At 47.1% G+C, this 15252-nt stretch overlaps 1 protein-coding gene across 1 annotated transcript in view; it reads right to left on the bottom strand.

The window, feature by feature from the left end:
- Positions 1 to 433: 433 nt before the first annotated feature.
- KLHL3 (kelch like family member 3) overlaps positions 434 to 15252 on the bottom strand; it is a 45447-nt gene continuing 30628 nt past the window's right edge. The window contains exons 7-15 of the mRNA XM_054287844.1: positions 14316 to 14432; positions 13178 to 13327; positions 10523 to 10640; positions 9622 to 9819; positions 8629 to 8730; positions 5515 to 5643; positions 1660 to 1800; positions 1306 to 1449; positions 434 to 1067 (exon numbers count right to left, since the gene is read on the bottom strand). Coding sequence (XP_054143819.1) covers positions 1039 to 1067; positions 1306 to 1449; positions 1660 to 1800; positions 5515 to 5643; positions 8629 to 8730; positions 9622 to 9819; positions 10523 to 10640; positions 13178 to 13327; positions 14316 to 14432 — 1128 coding nt within the window. The 3' untranslated portion in view covers positions 434 to 1038. The remainder of the gene's footprint in view (positions 1068 to 1305; positions 1450 to 1659; positions 1801 to 5514; positions 5644 to 8628; positions 8731 to 9621; positions 9820 to 10522; positions 10641 to 13177; positions 13328 to 14315; positions 14433 to 15252) is intronic.

The raw sequence follows: 15252 nt of genomic DNA, 5'->3' as shown, positions 1-15252 counted from the left end.
CAAGACTAAAATAGCAATTACAGTGACAGTGATTAGTTAATCTCCCTGCTCTGGAAGCATTAAAACACTGCAGGTATTTTACTTGGCTCATTAATCCCTGCTTGGGTGACAGAGGGCTCTCACTGCACGGAATGTCTCTACATTAATGGCACCATAAGGGGTTTTTTTTAACATCTAAATGCTCTATTATGAAATGGCATTGAGATGCTGGACAGAGCTAGAACTGAAGCTTTCAGCACAGCTGAAACATGTGGGTTGGGAACATTTTCTATTCAAGCAACATTGGTTTCACAGGAGCAACAAAGCCCGTGGGAGCAGCATGTGTAGTGTGGGGCTGTGGTTCGGTGTGGCTCAGGTGCAGAGAGCTCAGCCCCAGGGAAGGCACTGCCCAGCAGGTCCCGGCACGCACAGCACACAGCATCCATGGCAAGTAGAAAAACCACATGGTGTTTATTTCCACAAGCATTTCAGGGATACACACAGCAGTCCAGTGGCATGTACAAACGTATGGCTGAGACAGCGTCACACTCGAGCCAGACCACCCTGTTCCAGTCCATTTCTGCTGTTTTTTCTCTGCTGGAACTCAGGAGTTTCCCCTGCCAGTATTAAAGTCCACCCTCCAGGCACAGTGAGTAAGTAGTTCAACCAGCAATGTGCACGGAGCATCAGTAGGGAAGAAATCCAGAAACGTTCGTTTTTACTCACATGCCCAAACGTAGCAGTTTTGTTTCACACAAAAAATCCCGTGCCTGCAGTCCAAGCACAGTGTTTATCTCAGGACACATGCCATCGAGAAGAACAGCTGATTGCACCACAGATAACAAGCAACACCTCGTGTCTAGCATGGAACACGTCCCCAGAGGGATTTTCACTTGGCTATGCAATCCACTGCAGAGTGGATGATGCTTGCAACGTATCACTTGTCATGCTAAGACATTAACAGCAATGAGATGGGTCAAGTCAGAGGTCAGTCATCTTCCCAACACCACCTAGCTGGATCCACTTCACTTCTGCTCCTCACATTGGCTTGATCATGTGTCACAAGGGTTTGTGAATCACAGCCACACCTGTTGTAAGAGCAGACAGACAGTTATGGTGGGAGCAGCTCCTGGGTTGCCACATGGCTACAATCATCCTGCAAAGCCAAAGGCCAGCAACGAGGGAGGTGTCTACCACTTCTGTGAAAGTTCCTCCTACTGAAATCAACGTAAAACATACAACAAAAGTACAATTAAAGCTTCTGGGGGCACAGCCCTCAAGTTTAGGGATGACCCCACTGCTGCCCACTCCCCCACTGCCTTTTACCTGCGTAACTCCTCCCTGTGCTCATGCTGGTTGGCAACAACGTCCACTTGTCTGTGCTGGGGTTGTAGTACTCCACCGAGGCCAGGTTGCAGGAACCATCATCGCCTCCCACCACGTAGAGGAGACCATTCACAGCACACACCCCTCAAAGCAGAGCACAGATGGTGAGACAGGAGCCAACTCATCCCCCACAGCACGCTGCTGCCACATTCCAATTCACCCCCAAGCAGATCCCTCAACTCCCATTTTTGTCTTCTACAACACTGATCACATACACCACAAGCACACCAACTGCATTAAAAACCACACACAGACAAACGAGCCAACTACCACAGAAAGGCTTATCATGGTTACCTGCATTTCTCCTGCACATATTCATGTCTGCTACTTGCTTCCAGGTGTTTGTCCCTGGGTCGTAGACTTCCACACTCTTCCTCACCAAGGGCCCGTCGTGGCCCCCGGTGGCGTAGAGCAGCCCACTGAGCACACCAACACCTGCCAAGCACAGCCAGGTCAGCCACAGCACAGGGACAGGGCTGCACGTCCCTGCTTCATCCCTGGGCATGGCCTTGGCCTCTCCAAGGCACTTCCAGAAGCATGGGCCACATGTGCACCAAGATCAGCAGGCACATGGTCAGCTCTGCCCCCATCCACCCCTGGCACCACAGCAACCTGCACAGTAGTGCCTGGCAGATGTCCCCTCCCAGGAGCCTGTCAGGCTATCCAAGACCAGCAGTCTAGTCCCATGACATTCCTCCGCCTTTATTCCATCTCTCTGTACTCACTTCCTCTCTGCTTCCCACCCCACATTGTTTCCATCTGCCTGATATTTTCTGCCATGGGACCCTCTGCTTTTAGCCTGATTCCCCTTTCAGGACGTTTGTTTTTCCTGCTGCCATTGTGACACACGACTTCATCCCTTGGATGATGTTCCTCTCCTCAACAATTTACAGCTCTTGAAGCTGCCACCTGGTTCCTCTCCTCCCACTCCCACCCCAAAACCTGGCAGCACATGGCACAGACAAGATGCCTCCAATGCCACCTTCTCAGCCATTTTTGAAGGCCCCTGGCCAAATCTCTTGGAATGACCCGGATCTTAAAGCTACTTCTGCCTAATATTAAGTAAATTAGTTAATTAAAATGTTCACCAATCCGTGAGAGTTAAAACTTCCAGCAACATATCTTCGTTAATAGGTTCAAAGGCCTCTATATTAAAATTAACAAGGTGGGATGTTAGTAAAACAGAAACAGATCTGAATCACATCATTTCAACCATGAGCAGGGAGGAGAGGGGCCCTGCCAGGCTGATAGCAACAGGTTTTTGACTTGGTCCCTGTGCAAGGATCTCTCCTGGTCAGGAAAGGAGAGGGCAGGAACAGCTGCTGAGCCAGAGAACAGGCACCACTGAGGCTCTGCAGCTCCATGAGGAGCATCCCCATCTGGGGCATCTGGGGACAGGTACATAAATCTACCACTGTCACCTCTCCCCTCTCCAAATTATCTTAACTTTCTACTGCTGGGTTTGGTTTTGGGCCAGCCATCTCTCACTGTACCAAGAGGTGCTGAAATCCTAATATGACATTGGGACTCATGGTTCACCTCTGGCAAACATACAATTAATCTCTAACTGCCATAAATATCCACCTTACTGGGCCACATCCTTGGTGTGGTTGAAGTACTCCAACATGCAGGACTTGGGAAGAGCAGAACACATCCACATGTGTGTCCTGGCTCCTGAGCTGGAGCAGCTGTCTCCCAGGTCACTGGGAAATGGAAAATCACTTAACTGCATCTGAGCCCAGCAGCCTGGCTGTGCAGCACCTTGGCATTTGATTATATTTAGCTGTTAGTGGAAATCTTATACTTGTAAGAAATAATTTAATGAGTAAACTAATTTAGCAAGCAATAGAATAAAAGAGCCAGAAATGCTCAAGCTTTTTCCCATGAAACTGCCTCCTTGTGCAGTGAGACAGGGCATGCAGGGACAGGGAAGGTGAACCACAAAGGTGGTCCAGCAAAACACTGGTAGTGTTCAACAAACGTGCAGATGTGGCACCTGGGGATGTGGTTTAGCATGAACATGGCAGCGCTGGGTTAACAGTGGGACCTGATGATCTTAAAGGTCATTTCCAATCTAAAAAAATTAGGATTCTACAAAAGCTGGGCAGAACCTGCAGATCCCCTCAGCCCCAGTGCCTCCAGGGACTTGGGGACACCTGTCCCCAGCCCCACTAGATGTCAGCATGGGGACAGAGCACGGTGTCATTGCTAGGGCTGGACAGCAGACTGTGCTGCAGCACTGCTGGTGGCAGTGGCACTGGGCAGTCCCCTCCAACCCTGCTGCAGGGGCCTCTGCAGGACAATCAGAGCCTGAGGAGCTCAGCTGTCAGGTGGGGACAGAAAACTGCCAAGTTTGGCAGGGGAGTATGAGCATTCCTAACAAAGGACTTGGCTACATGGAGAAACACTTGTAAAGCAGCACTCAGAGTGTTTCCAACAAAGACAGCTCACTAAAATCCATCTCACACTACAGCCACAGAATTCTTGCTGTTTCAACACACTGCCAACAATAGGAGATACTCATTCTGCTCTCCTGGAAGGCTGCACTGCACTAGGTTTAAACGTCAAGCAGACACCACAAACCTTTTCCACAGAACTCAGACCAACAGTGTGTCCATATTTACCTCACCTGGAGCTACAGAAAAGATACTGGAATGAGCAGGGTGTAGAGAGCAGCCTCAACCTGCCCGGCTCAAAAGGGAACTCCCACCACAGCATAACCTGCAGGGTCATTTCAGCCCCAAAGAGCAGCCCCCAGGCTTTCCTGTGGGTTCCTGCACAATTTAATACCAGGAAGGACCCACAGCACACACTGAGCAGTAAGATCAACAATGACAAGTTCCCATTCACCTGAAGATGATTTTAAATGCAGTGGATGAGAGCTCTTCTCCCTTTCAGACAGGAACAATCACAGAGAAGACAAATTACTGCCTGGCCCAACATCATGTAGGAAATTAGAAACCATCAAGACTACAATCCAATCGTTTTACAACAGGTCCTTTCCTCTAATCCTCCAGATCACCAACTCTTGCCAACTCTTGCAAAAAATCAACTAAAAACTGGCTAAGAAGGGAAAATCTGAGATTAATTTTATTATCCTACACAATGTGCAAATGAGGGGGAAAAGGGAAAACCACAAAGTCACAGGATACAAATCATGTGAACAGTGCAAACTACCAAAACACCCAGTGCAAACTACTAAATAACTATTTAGTGCAATACAGCAAGCCATGAGAGCTGCTGAGAGATTCCAAGCCATTACATTTTCACCCCTCACGGGAAGCGGGGCACACAAGAGGCTGCACTTGCAAGCCCAGCAATGGCAAATCCCAGTTTTGTCCTTGTGTGTGAGCAGAGCAGGCGGTGTGTCACGGACATATTTTATGAAAAATCCTTTTGCTAGGGTCTTTTCTCCTGAGAAGCTGAGAGGCCTCAGAAATTAAATGTAAACAGTGGTTATCTGCTGCTGTGGAATGCAACAGGTGCATCTTTGATTGGTCTCATGATTGTTTGTGATGGTGGTCACAGGGGTCTTATGTTGAAGGAAGAGACAAGGATTTGACTCCATATTTCAGAAGGCTTGATTCATTATTTTATGATATATATTACATTAAAACTGTACTAAAAGAATAGAAGAAAAGGTTTCAGCTCAGAAGGCTAGCTAAGCTAAGAATAGAAAGGAAAGAAGAATAACAAAGGCTTGTGGCTCGGACACTGTGTCCAAGCCAGCTGCGCTGTGATTGGCCATTAATTCCAAACATCCACATGAGACCAATCAAAAATCCACCTGTTGCATTCCACAGCAGCAGATAACCATTGTTTACATTTTATCCCTGAGGCCTCTCAGCTTCTCAGGAGGAAAAAAATCCTAAGGAAAGATTTCTCACAAAAAGATGTCTGCGACAGTTGTTCTTAATTAACAGCCAATCACAGTCCAGCTGTCTCAGACTCTCTGGTCAGTCACAAGATTTTATTACCATTCCTTCCTGATGAAATCCTTTCTTCTATTCTTTTAGTGTCATTTTACTATATCACTTTCTTTTAACGTAATATATAACATAAAATAATAAATCAGCCTTCTGAAAGAGTCGAGATTCTCATCTCGGGGTTGCCTGCAAAGCCCAGGGTGGGGCCCGTGCTGAGCAGTACCTGCCCCGCTGCGCCGCGTGCTCATGTCAGCCACGTAGGTCCACTCGTTGGTGGCGGGGTTGTACTGCTCCACCGTGCTCAGGCACTGCCGCGACGCGCCGTCGTAGCCGCCCACCGCGTACAGCTTCCCTGCAACACACACGGGAAAGGTGACGGCTCCCCAGGCTGGCAAGGGGGGAAGCGTGGCAAGAAAGTCCCACAGACATGCTCAGCAAAAAGATTTGTGAATGTAGAGCCTCATGGAGGAATAGAGATGGAAGCAAGTTTTGATGTAGAAGGAAAGAATTGCTGAGACGGTCTTACTGGATAACCAAGGAGGCAAAGGGTATGTTAGTTAGGAAGGGTTTGTATGGCTTAGAGAAAAAGATAAACCCCCTCTATGGCTTGGAGAAAAGGATAAACCCACCTGTATGACTTAGAGCAAAGGACAAACCCATCTCTATGACTTACAGCAAAGGGTAAACCCAACTCTATGACTTACAGCAAAGGATAAACCCAACTCTGTGACTTAAAGCAAAGGACAAACCCACCTCTATGACTTAGAGCAAAGGGTAAACCCAACTCTATGACTTACAGCAAAGGATAAACCCACCTCTATGACTTACAGCAAAGGATAAACAAGATGTTTTCACCAAGCAGAAAGATAGCACAGGCAAACAAGTCAGCAAATGTTGCAGGTATAAAAAAGGTCTCAGAATTTTCCACTGCGAGAAAACTGAAAAACAACTTCTGGCTTGAACTGTGACATACTTTTAGCCGTTGGAGAACAGTAACATGAATATGGTAATTATAGTAGTTATGATAGGCTATAGATAAAAGTTTAGGTATCGATTGGTTCTACTGTATTAAGATGCTCAGGAAAGAAAAGTATATAATGCAAGGTAACCAAAAATAGCTCCAGGCCTGCCTGCAGCTGGAGCTGACAGCTGTAGGCACAGCTCTGTCGCCCACGACCCTGGACTGCTGTAACCTCTTGGACGTAATAAACTGCATTTTGAAGAGCTACCTGGAGTCCCACATCTCTCATTCAGGCTCTTACACAGCCAGGCTCACTCACAGGCACAGCCCTGCCTCAGGTGACTCTAGGGGACATGCCTAAACCTGTCACTGTCATATTTTCTGAAAAATCCCTCTGCCAGGATTTCTTCTCCTGGGAAGCTGAGAAGCCTCAGAGAAAAATGAAAACAATATTATCTCATTTGCTTCTGCTGTGTTTTGCTGCTTTGGAATGTGGTCTGGAGATTGTATATCCAACAGGTAGTTGTTTGATTGGCTTCATGTGAATTGTTTTCACTTTATGACCAATCACAGCCAGCTAGGTCAGGACTCTGGAAGCAGTAACGAGTTTTCATTATTCTTTGTAGCCTTCTGTCTGTATCCTTTCTCTACTCTTTAGTAAAGTTTTAGTACAGTATTCTTTAATATAATATCATATCATAAAATAAGCTCAACAAATATGTAGAAAAATTCTAACCTAAATTTTTGTACAAAACGTAGAAATAATATAAATTCTCAATCAATGACAGCAAAATCTGGCCATGAATGAGCTGTGCAATTTTCTGCATGCACAAGACTTCCCACCAGCAGTTATCTTCAGCCTCAGGCTTTTGCATCCTCCTGTTTCTGGATGCTTGCAAGGCTCCAAGAACAGGCTGGCTCTTTTCTTTCTCCCTCAGGCCCACTCATGACCTCCTTCTGCATCTTCCTGTCTCTAGGAACATTTCAAACTCTTACTTGTGCTGTTGGTTCTGCCTGGTATTTGTCAGTGAATCAGGCAAGAGTGCTAATCTAAGCAAGACAAGATCAATTTCCCTGGCTGACATAGGTTATTAGGTATTTTCAGTATATAATTGATCATCAGATCAATTTTTGTCACATTCAGATGAACCCTGTGGATTAACTGCAGGCTGCAGCTTGTTTCCTACACGAGTATGATCAGCTCTTGTGCCCATGACATGCCCTTATTATTTTTATCATGGACTCCAACACAGTTGTGTTTTCAAAAAAAGTAAAGCAAAAGGATTTCATGAGTCTCCAGTAGAAAATCTGCCCATAGAAATGCATCTCTTAGGTTCATATTTAATAATTTTTCTGCATTCAAGCCACTTGAATAAATTCCAATGACTGACAGCAGCCCAGCACTTCCCAAGCATGAGTCAATTTTGAAGGAGGTGCTTCTTAAACATGCAAATTTAAGTTAATGACCACTATTTTGACTTTATCTCCCTTGTTCTTCTCACATAAACAGATTTCATGTGCACTAACATATTCCATGTACTTCCCACTCAAACAGGTCCAACCAAAGCACTGTAAAGGATAGTTTATATCGTTTATAACAAGGCTTGTGCCAAAGCTGCTCTGCACTAAGGAAAGTGCTATGCCACACTAAAGACAAGTTCAAATAAAGCCTTTCACTTGCTTCAGAATAGATTTTATAAAGGAAAAAATGGTTCCTACTTAAACTTCTCATTCTCCTGAGTCCAAACCAAGCTGCTCAGCTCCAGCTGCCCCAAGTTTGGTGCTTACCCAGAGGTGCCAGCAGCTGCCACCCTCCTGCCCAGCCTCCCACCCCACTCTGAGCTGCCACAGCCTTTGCTGTCATCACCCCTGCTCATTCAGGAACCCCAGCAGAGCTCTGCCTGATGTTAATAAACACAGGTTTTAGTATTCCTGCCAAACCACCAGCCTGGGGCTGTGGGACAAACTCTGTTGCTGTTTCTCTGGCTGAGCAGATTTTCCATGATGGGTATTCCATCCACGCAGCGTCTGCCAGCAGCAGCAGCATCACACAGCACGCAGCAGTGCTGGCTCTCACCAGCCAGAACCAGCCCAGCAGAATTAGGATTCAAAGAAACCTGCACACACCTGATTGCATTCATAGGAGGCATGGGCTAGTCTGATACAGGTCTGAGGCTCTTGGAAATCTACACATGATTTTTCACCAAGATAAAGAGGAGAATGGAAAAATTTGCAGCAATTACATCATATAAAATCAATCTTTCCCAACTGGGGTAGGGAACAGTTCTTGCCGTTCCCTCTTACTGCACTTAACCATTCAGGCTTCTGTTTGACAAGTAACATTTGCTTGATGGAAATGGCTGCTCATTTTCTTACCCTCCACAACTCCAACTCCAACACTGCTTCTTCTTGTGTTCATGGGAGCCACAAAAAACCACTCATTGGTTTTATAGCTATAGGCCTCAACTGATGCCAGACCTAGTTAAAAAGGGGATACACAGGTTTTCTAATTAAAAAAAAAGAGAAGAAAAAAAGATTGGTGTTGCACTTTCATCTGCCTTCCACCTCCTCCCAAACCCGTAATTCCCACCATGCTCCTGCAATCCCACTTCCTGACCCCCTGCCTTTCAGGCTGGGACCAGCATGGCAATGCCACTTCTTCAGTGGCTGGGAAAACTGTTACCCCATCACCCCTGCCCTGGGACTGCTGCCCCTCCAATGTGCTGAGGCCACCAAGGTGAGCAGAGTCCAAATTCCAAGCCCAAAAGCCCCACATCCTTTCAAGCGTTCCAAAACATCCATGCAAAGGTTTAAAAATTCCCCCAGCCCCTGCTGCAATAGTTAGTTCAGGGCTTAACCAAGTGGCAGAGCTTTACAACAGAGGCAGAGGTGTGAATCTAAACACGCAGCCATGCCAAGACAAATCCCTGTAAGATTCCTTGCTAGTATTTTTTTCATGCTGCTATGAAAAATTTAACTGAAACAAGGAAAAAAATCCCTTTTCAGCCCAGAAAAAGCATAATCATACAGAGAATGAGGCTGAAAGAACTGTATCACAGTTCTAAAAATAAGAAGAAAGAAAATAATAAAGGGTGCGATTCTCTGCAATATAATAATTTTGGTTTATTGCAGAGAAATAGGGAAAACAATAAGGAAAAGAAAATAAGGGTGAGATTCTCTGCAATTACTGACAGGTCAGAACGTGCACATGGATAGTTACAACACACACCAAACCCCATTTCTGGCTCCCTCTCTACAGAACCCCAGGGGAAGAGCGCAAGAACCACTCTAAAGCTCTGCAATCTCTGCAGGGCCTCCAAAAACCCTTTTGCCAGGCCAGGCAGTGCCTGGTGCTTGCCCAGCACCTACCAGTGCTGCCATCAAAGCCTCCCACGGCGTAGAGGAGGTCGTTGAGCACGGCAGCTCCCAGCGTGCTGCGCCGCTCCTGCATGCTGGCGATGGACGTCCACTGGTCTTTGGCGCCGTCGTACACGTCCACCGTGCGCACCCGCAGCGAGCCATTGAAGCCCCCCACGGCATAGACACTGCCAGCCATGAACACCACGCCTGGAAAGGGGAGAGGGGGTCACAGCAAGCCCTCTGGAGCTGCCCACACGCTGCCACCAGGGTGTGAAAGGCGGCTGGGGAGAGCGGAACGCGGGTCGATGTCAATCGGCGCTTTCTGCCGGTTAACGCTGAGCGTGATAAAACATGCGTGTCATGTGGGAGGTGGAATGCACATGAAAACATGGCAGCACAAGGCACAGATGGAGCTCACACCTGAGTGAGTAATTCTGTGAGCCAGAGGGAACACCAAATGGTGAGCCACATTCACAGCCCTGTCAGATGTTTTCAGCTTAAAGATCTGCTCTCCATCACCCACTCCTCCGCACCAAGAGGGATTGACTCAGCTCCTTTGATTTTCACAAGGAAACCAGCAAGAAAAGCTGGACCCCTGTGGGCTGCCAAGACAGCAACAGGGGAGGAGGAGAGGAAACATGGATGGAGGAACAGCCAGGAGAGAGAGATGAGGAAGGGGAGACACTGAGAGGGCTGACAGGCAGGAGCAGCCCCGCTAGAGAGCAGGACATCCTCCTGAACAAGAAGGGAAAGATGTCTGTAGGGAAAGAAGAAGTAGTCGTGGCAAAAAGAAAGAGCTGCTTGAGGCCAGGGGCACAGAGGAAGCTAAAGGGAGGACTAAGGACATCCATCCAGTGCTGAAGAACTGCATTAGGGAAACAAAGAAGGTGGCAGCAAAAGTTCCCTTTACCTGCTCTGCATCTCCGTGAGGGAAGCTCAGCAACCTGATCCCACCGCTCCTCCTCAAAGTCATAGCACTCCACACTGCGAATGGCTTTGGGTGCTTGCCCACCCACCACAATCATCACCTGCAGGGGAAAGAGGAGAGCTAGAAAACCTCAGACATGACCCTGGGCAGCTGCTCTCTGCAGAGAAACCATCACACAACCCGATCAGGAGCAGCTGCCAAAACGTGCTGAAGGTCAGCTAGAAGCCTCTACAGGGACAATTTTTTCAGGCAATTATATTTCAAGGGGGAAAAATTTCTCTCCAAATGAATGCATGCTAAATTTCTCTCCAATTTAATGCATGCTAAATGCCACCCCATTTACCCTTCCTCACTGTGTCCAAGGTGGGCAACTTGCCCAATTTCCCCTTGAAATACAAAACCTTTTGGCACCACAGCATACCCAAGACTCACTGCAAAAGTATTTTTAAGTGAAGAAGATTCCAGCATAATTTCCACTGGCAGCCCACTGTTTAGTCATTATCTCCATGGTGGTGCTAAAAATAATCAATGCCACTCAGCAAATAAACCGTGACAGCTGCAGTGTCACCTGCGGGGAAGGCGACACTCGGGGAAATCACCACAACTGTCGCGACCTGGGGGGTCTGGGCTGCTGAAGGATGTGATTTGTCAGCTTCATTAAGGCTTTTGGCTGCCACAGGTACTGCAGGAAATGCAGGAATTAAACCCTGAATTCCTTGCAGGTAGGGAAGGGCTATGTCAAGGTGGTCAAGGGCAACCTCAGGCGTGGAAGAACCACTCTGGTGGGTCAGGCTAAGGGTTCATCCAGCCCAGACTCCACTACCAACAACAGCAAGGGGTGCACACTGGTGGGAAAGTGAGAAGATCAGAAGATCTGGGCAGCGTGCAGTGTGATCCTTCCCAAATCTGCCCTGTCTGCTGCCAGAAGACAAATTCCCCATGGACACAGGTGCCAGGAGCCTGCAGCTCTGCACTCGAGGGTGCCCATGGCTCTGAGCCGCAGCTGGGCACTGCAAACCAACACCTGCACTGGCAGCCAGCCCCCAAAACACCTGCACTGGCAAGCAGCTGGACCTGCACTTGGTTCAGCACACATTTCATTCAACCCTCCACAGCCATCAAGAGGGAGGACTGGCTCCCCTTAGCACAGCAAATCAAACATCACCCAAGACAATCTGATTTTTACAAGGCCAAGGAGCTAGAAACAAGATAATGGGGATTCAAATATAGATAAAGAGTGGTTGGAAAACTGGCTTTAGCCTCTGCAAGGCAGCTGGGAGTAACTGAAGGAGTAAGATCGTCACTTGGGTCACTCAGATAAACTCAACTCCAAGCAAGGTTGCTTTAAAAGTAGAGAGCTATACAACAATTTAAAGAATTTGAAGAGCATGGAAATAGTGGCCTGTTTGATCTACAAAGATGAGAACATGATATTAGGAACCAAATTAAGTCTAAATTAACAGCCTGACTATAGTTGTGTAACAGTCTCCCATGGAAGCTGCAGGGCTCCACGCGATTACAGAATTAAGGGATTCCACAGCAGACAATAATCCCTCATCAGCAGGACCAACAGGCCAGATGAAAGTTTCTCAGTAACAGGATTGCTGAAAGATCATCACCTCCTTCCCCTTCTTCACAGTTCAAAAGAAGGGAGGAGAAACGTGCAGAAGGATTCGGGTTTGTACTCATATGTCATGCTATAAAAGATGTTGAGAACCTCTGAACTCACTGATTTGCTGTTCCTTTTATCCTTAACAACTTCAGTCCTTGAACAAGGGCCATGTCAGCCCTCCATGATAGCCCCAAAGCTGTGCTCTACCAACTTCATCTCAGCCACAGCAGGCAGATAGGACACTGACACACACTGCCACATGCTGCAAAACCACGGCTTCTCAAAGGACAGTCCAGTATCCAAATATCAGAAACAGCACAGATCTCACAGACCATCCCACAAAGCAACCTCATTATTGTTTGTGCTTGGAAAAATAACACACTGTGCTTTTGATGTCCTGGAATCTCCAATTGCTTACTAGCACCTTCAGTGGCAGTCTGCTGAGAGACTGTGCCACGCTGTGTTTATCTCTGGGGCACACAGAAAAGCTCCTGTGGTCGTTTTTTTCTTCACTAATAAAGTGGTGCTGGAGCATCCCACGCCTGCAGGATAAACGTGGGGAGTTACAAGGATTATTTATTCAGTTGCTGCTTTGAGTCCATTGAAATTCACTTCAGACTTCCTGCCCACGGGGCTGGGTGCTGTTTCCTGCTTTCCTGGCTTCTGATTATGGATACAGGAAAGGAAGAGACACCCACTGTGACCTCCTCAGCAGGGCTCCACACGCCCTTACCAGGCAGCAGCACCTCAGGCAGCCCTCCCAGCACTCCAGCAGCCACTTGTGGCTGACAAAACCCTTCAAGAGCAGAGACACTCCTTCCCCTAAGGGCTTATCTAAGCTTATTCGACTTAATTATGTCTCCTTGCTGGGCACAGGCAGTGCCAGAAGAGGGAGTAAAACACTTCCAAGCACAACCACTGAGTCAGTAAAGAGTAACACAGCAAGTTGTGGATCTCCTGTCAAAGGACTGAAAATGCCACCAGGAACAGGGGTGAGGTGACACCAAGTGACAAGCTCAGCTTACCTTTGGCAAGCTAACGGGGGTCCTTGGCTTTGTCCTGGGATTCTTTATTAGTTGCCTTTGATCCAGAGGAAGCAAATGATATTTCATGGCTTCAATAAGGAAGTCTTTACAGGTGTTGTTATTCTTGATTAAAGCTTCTTCTTCGACTGTCTGAGAACATGCACACACAACAAAGATCATTTACACTGGCACAGGTCACAGGGAGCTTTGGGGAAAGAACATGTAACCTGGAATTTCCCTTCAAATGTACCAACATTAAAAAAAAATCAGGAGACAAATACAGATTTCCAGCTCCTCCCAAAGAAGCACATGCAGTAACATCCAAGTTTCTCATTTTTTCCCAAGATCACTCACAAGAAGTGAGTATTTTATCACCCTCTGCCAAACACTTGATGCACTTGACTCACCAGGAGTCTGGATACAAAGTGATTTCTTTTATCTGAGTCAGAATTTTTAAGGAGAGGCAGTATCTTTTATTCCATTAGAAGATACAGATGAAAGAAAAGCAAAACCATGATGGGTTCATCTTGTGAATACCAATTTTATACCAATTGTATTGATTTTTTTCAGATGTATGATAAAAGCATCGTAGTCAAAGAGCCCAAATGCCAACCCCTTCTTTGGGAATTCTCAGCTCATTATGTAGGCCCAGATGCCAGGAATTCATTTATGAAGAACAATCTCCAAGTCAGACTGAGTCAGAGAGTGCCTCCCCTGCCAGCCACACAGACCCATATGCATGCACAGCACACGTCTCAAACCAAAATTATCACACATTATGTGTTTCCATTATGATGTTTTGCCTGTGCATGACAGAAAAAAGCCGCACAAGCTTGTAACACCACCACTTCAGTATTTTCAGGGTGAAAAATCACAAGATATTCATTTATCAATGTTTCCCCTTGAGGGACAGCAGCTCTGCTCTCAGCAGTGCCTGGCAGAGCACAAGTCCCATTTTCAAGAAGGTTTCTGAGGCACACATTGATTTCAGAGTCCACTCAGTTGTTTGCTTTTATTACTCTGTTGACAGACTAGCAAGAGACCAAATTACCCATCTCAGACACAAACAGCCTAGCCACAGATTAAGGAGCAGCCAGCAGCTTAAGTGCAGGCATTGATGCCTTCTTTGCAGACTGACCTGTACCAGGTAATCCCTGGGCAAAAGGGGCAGGCGAACGTGCTCCATCAGCTTAGCCATGTGCTCCAAGCGAGATTCCTTCTCATAATTGATCCAAGAGATAACTGCTTCAAACACCTGCACAGATAAATACAATTAAATGGGGAAGAGACAGAGTCACCCACCCAAAATCAGCAGCATAGTGATTTTAGAGCATCAGAGGAAGGGGGGGAAAGATCTCTATCAAACAGATGAAAAAGCTGCGGCTGCACAGAGCACAAGCAGCACTGTAGCAAAGAGCTGAGCTGACCATGCATGTTAACAAGCAGCCTCATATCTAGATGTGCTGTATCACTCCCAGAGCTAAGTGCATGTCCAGAACAATCATATACCTCTCGGACATGAGCACTGGAAGGCAGCCAGGAAACTTAATGAGCCTGCTGACATTTGCACTGGACATTATTCACGAAATCAGCCACAACAATTACTCCTGATAACAGAGATCTCCCTCCTCCAGGAGCCTGGCCACACAGTAAAGTCACTACACTCATATTTAATCACTGCAGCAGTTCCACCAGCCCCCAGAAAGCAAAAAGTCTTGAGGACAAGTTCCCCACACACACACAGGGCAAGCCCTGCCTGCAGCCATGGGGCCTCTGCACTGCCTGCATTTCACTGCTAAAAATACTCAGATATTCCAGCTGGGGAACAAGGACACACTGGGCTTCTGGTCTGAACCAAAATCTAGTTTTACTTCCAGATCCAGCTGGTTGAGATAAGCATCCAGAGCTGGAGCCCGTGACAAAGTGCTCACAAACAGCCCCATGGGCAGAGCCCTGGCCCAGGAGAAGCCTCCTATGTGGGCTCCTGGATGAATATGCATGTGCTTATGTAACTGGGAGCCTCTCTCACAAAAGAAAGGCCTAAAAATGTCACCAGCAGTGGGAAAGGCTTCCTG

Source organism: Melozone crissalis, unplaced genomic scaffold (assembly GCF_028551555.1).
Source record: "Melozone crissalis strain CALT ecotype California unplaced genomic scaffold, PUWL_Pcris_2 ptg000061l_1, whole genome shotgun sequence".
NCBI lineage: Eukaryota > Metazoa > Chordata > Aves > Passeriformes > Passerellidae > Melozone > Melozone crissalis.
This window is presented reverse-complemented; position numbering and strand designations above follow the sequence as displayed.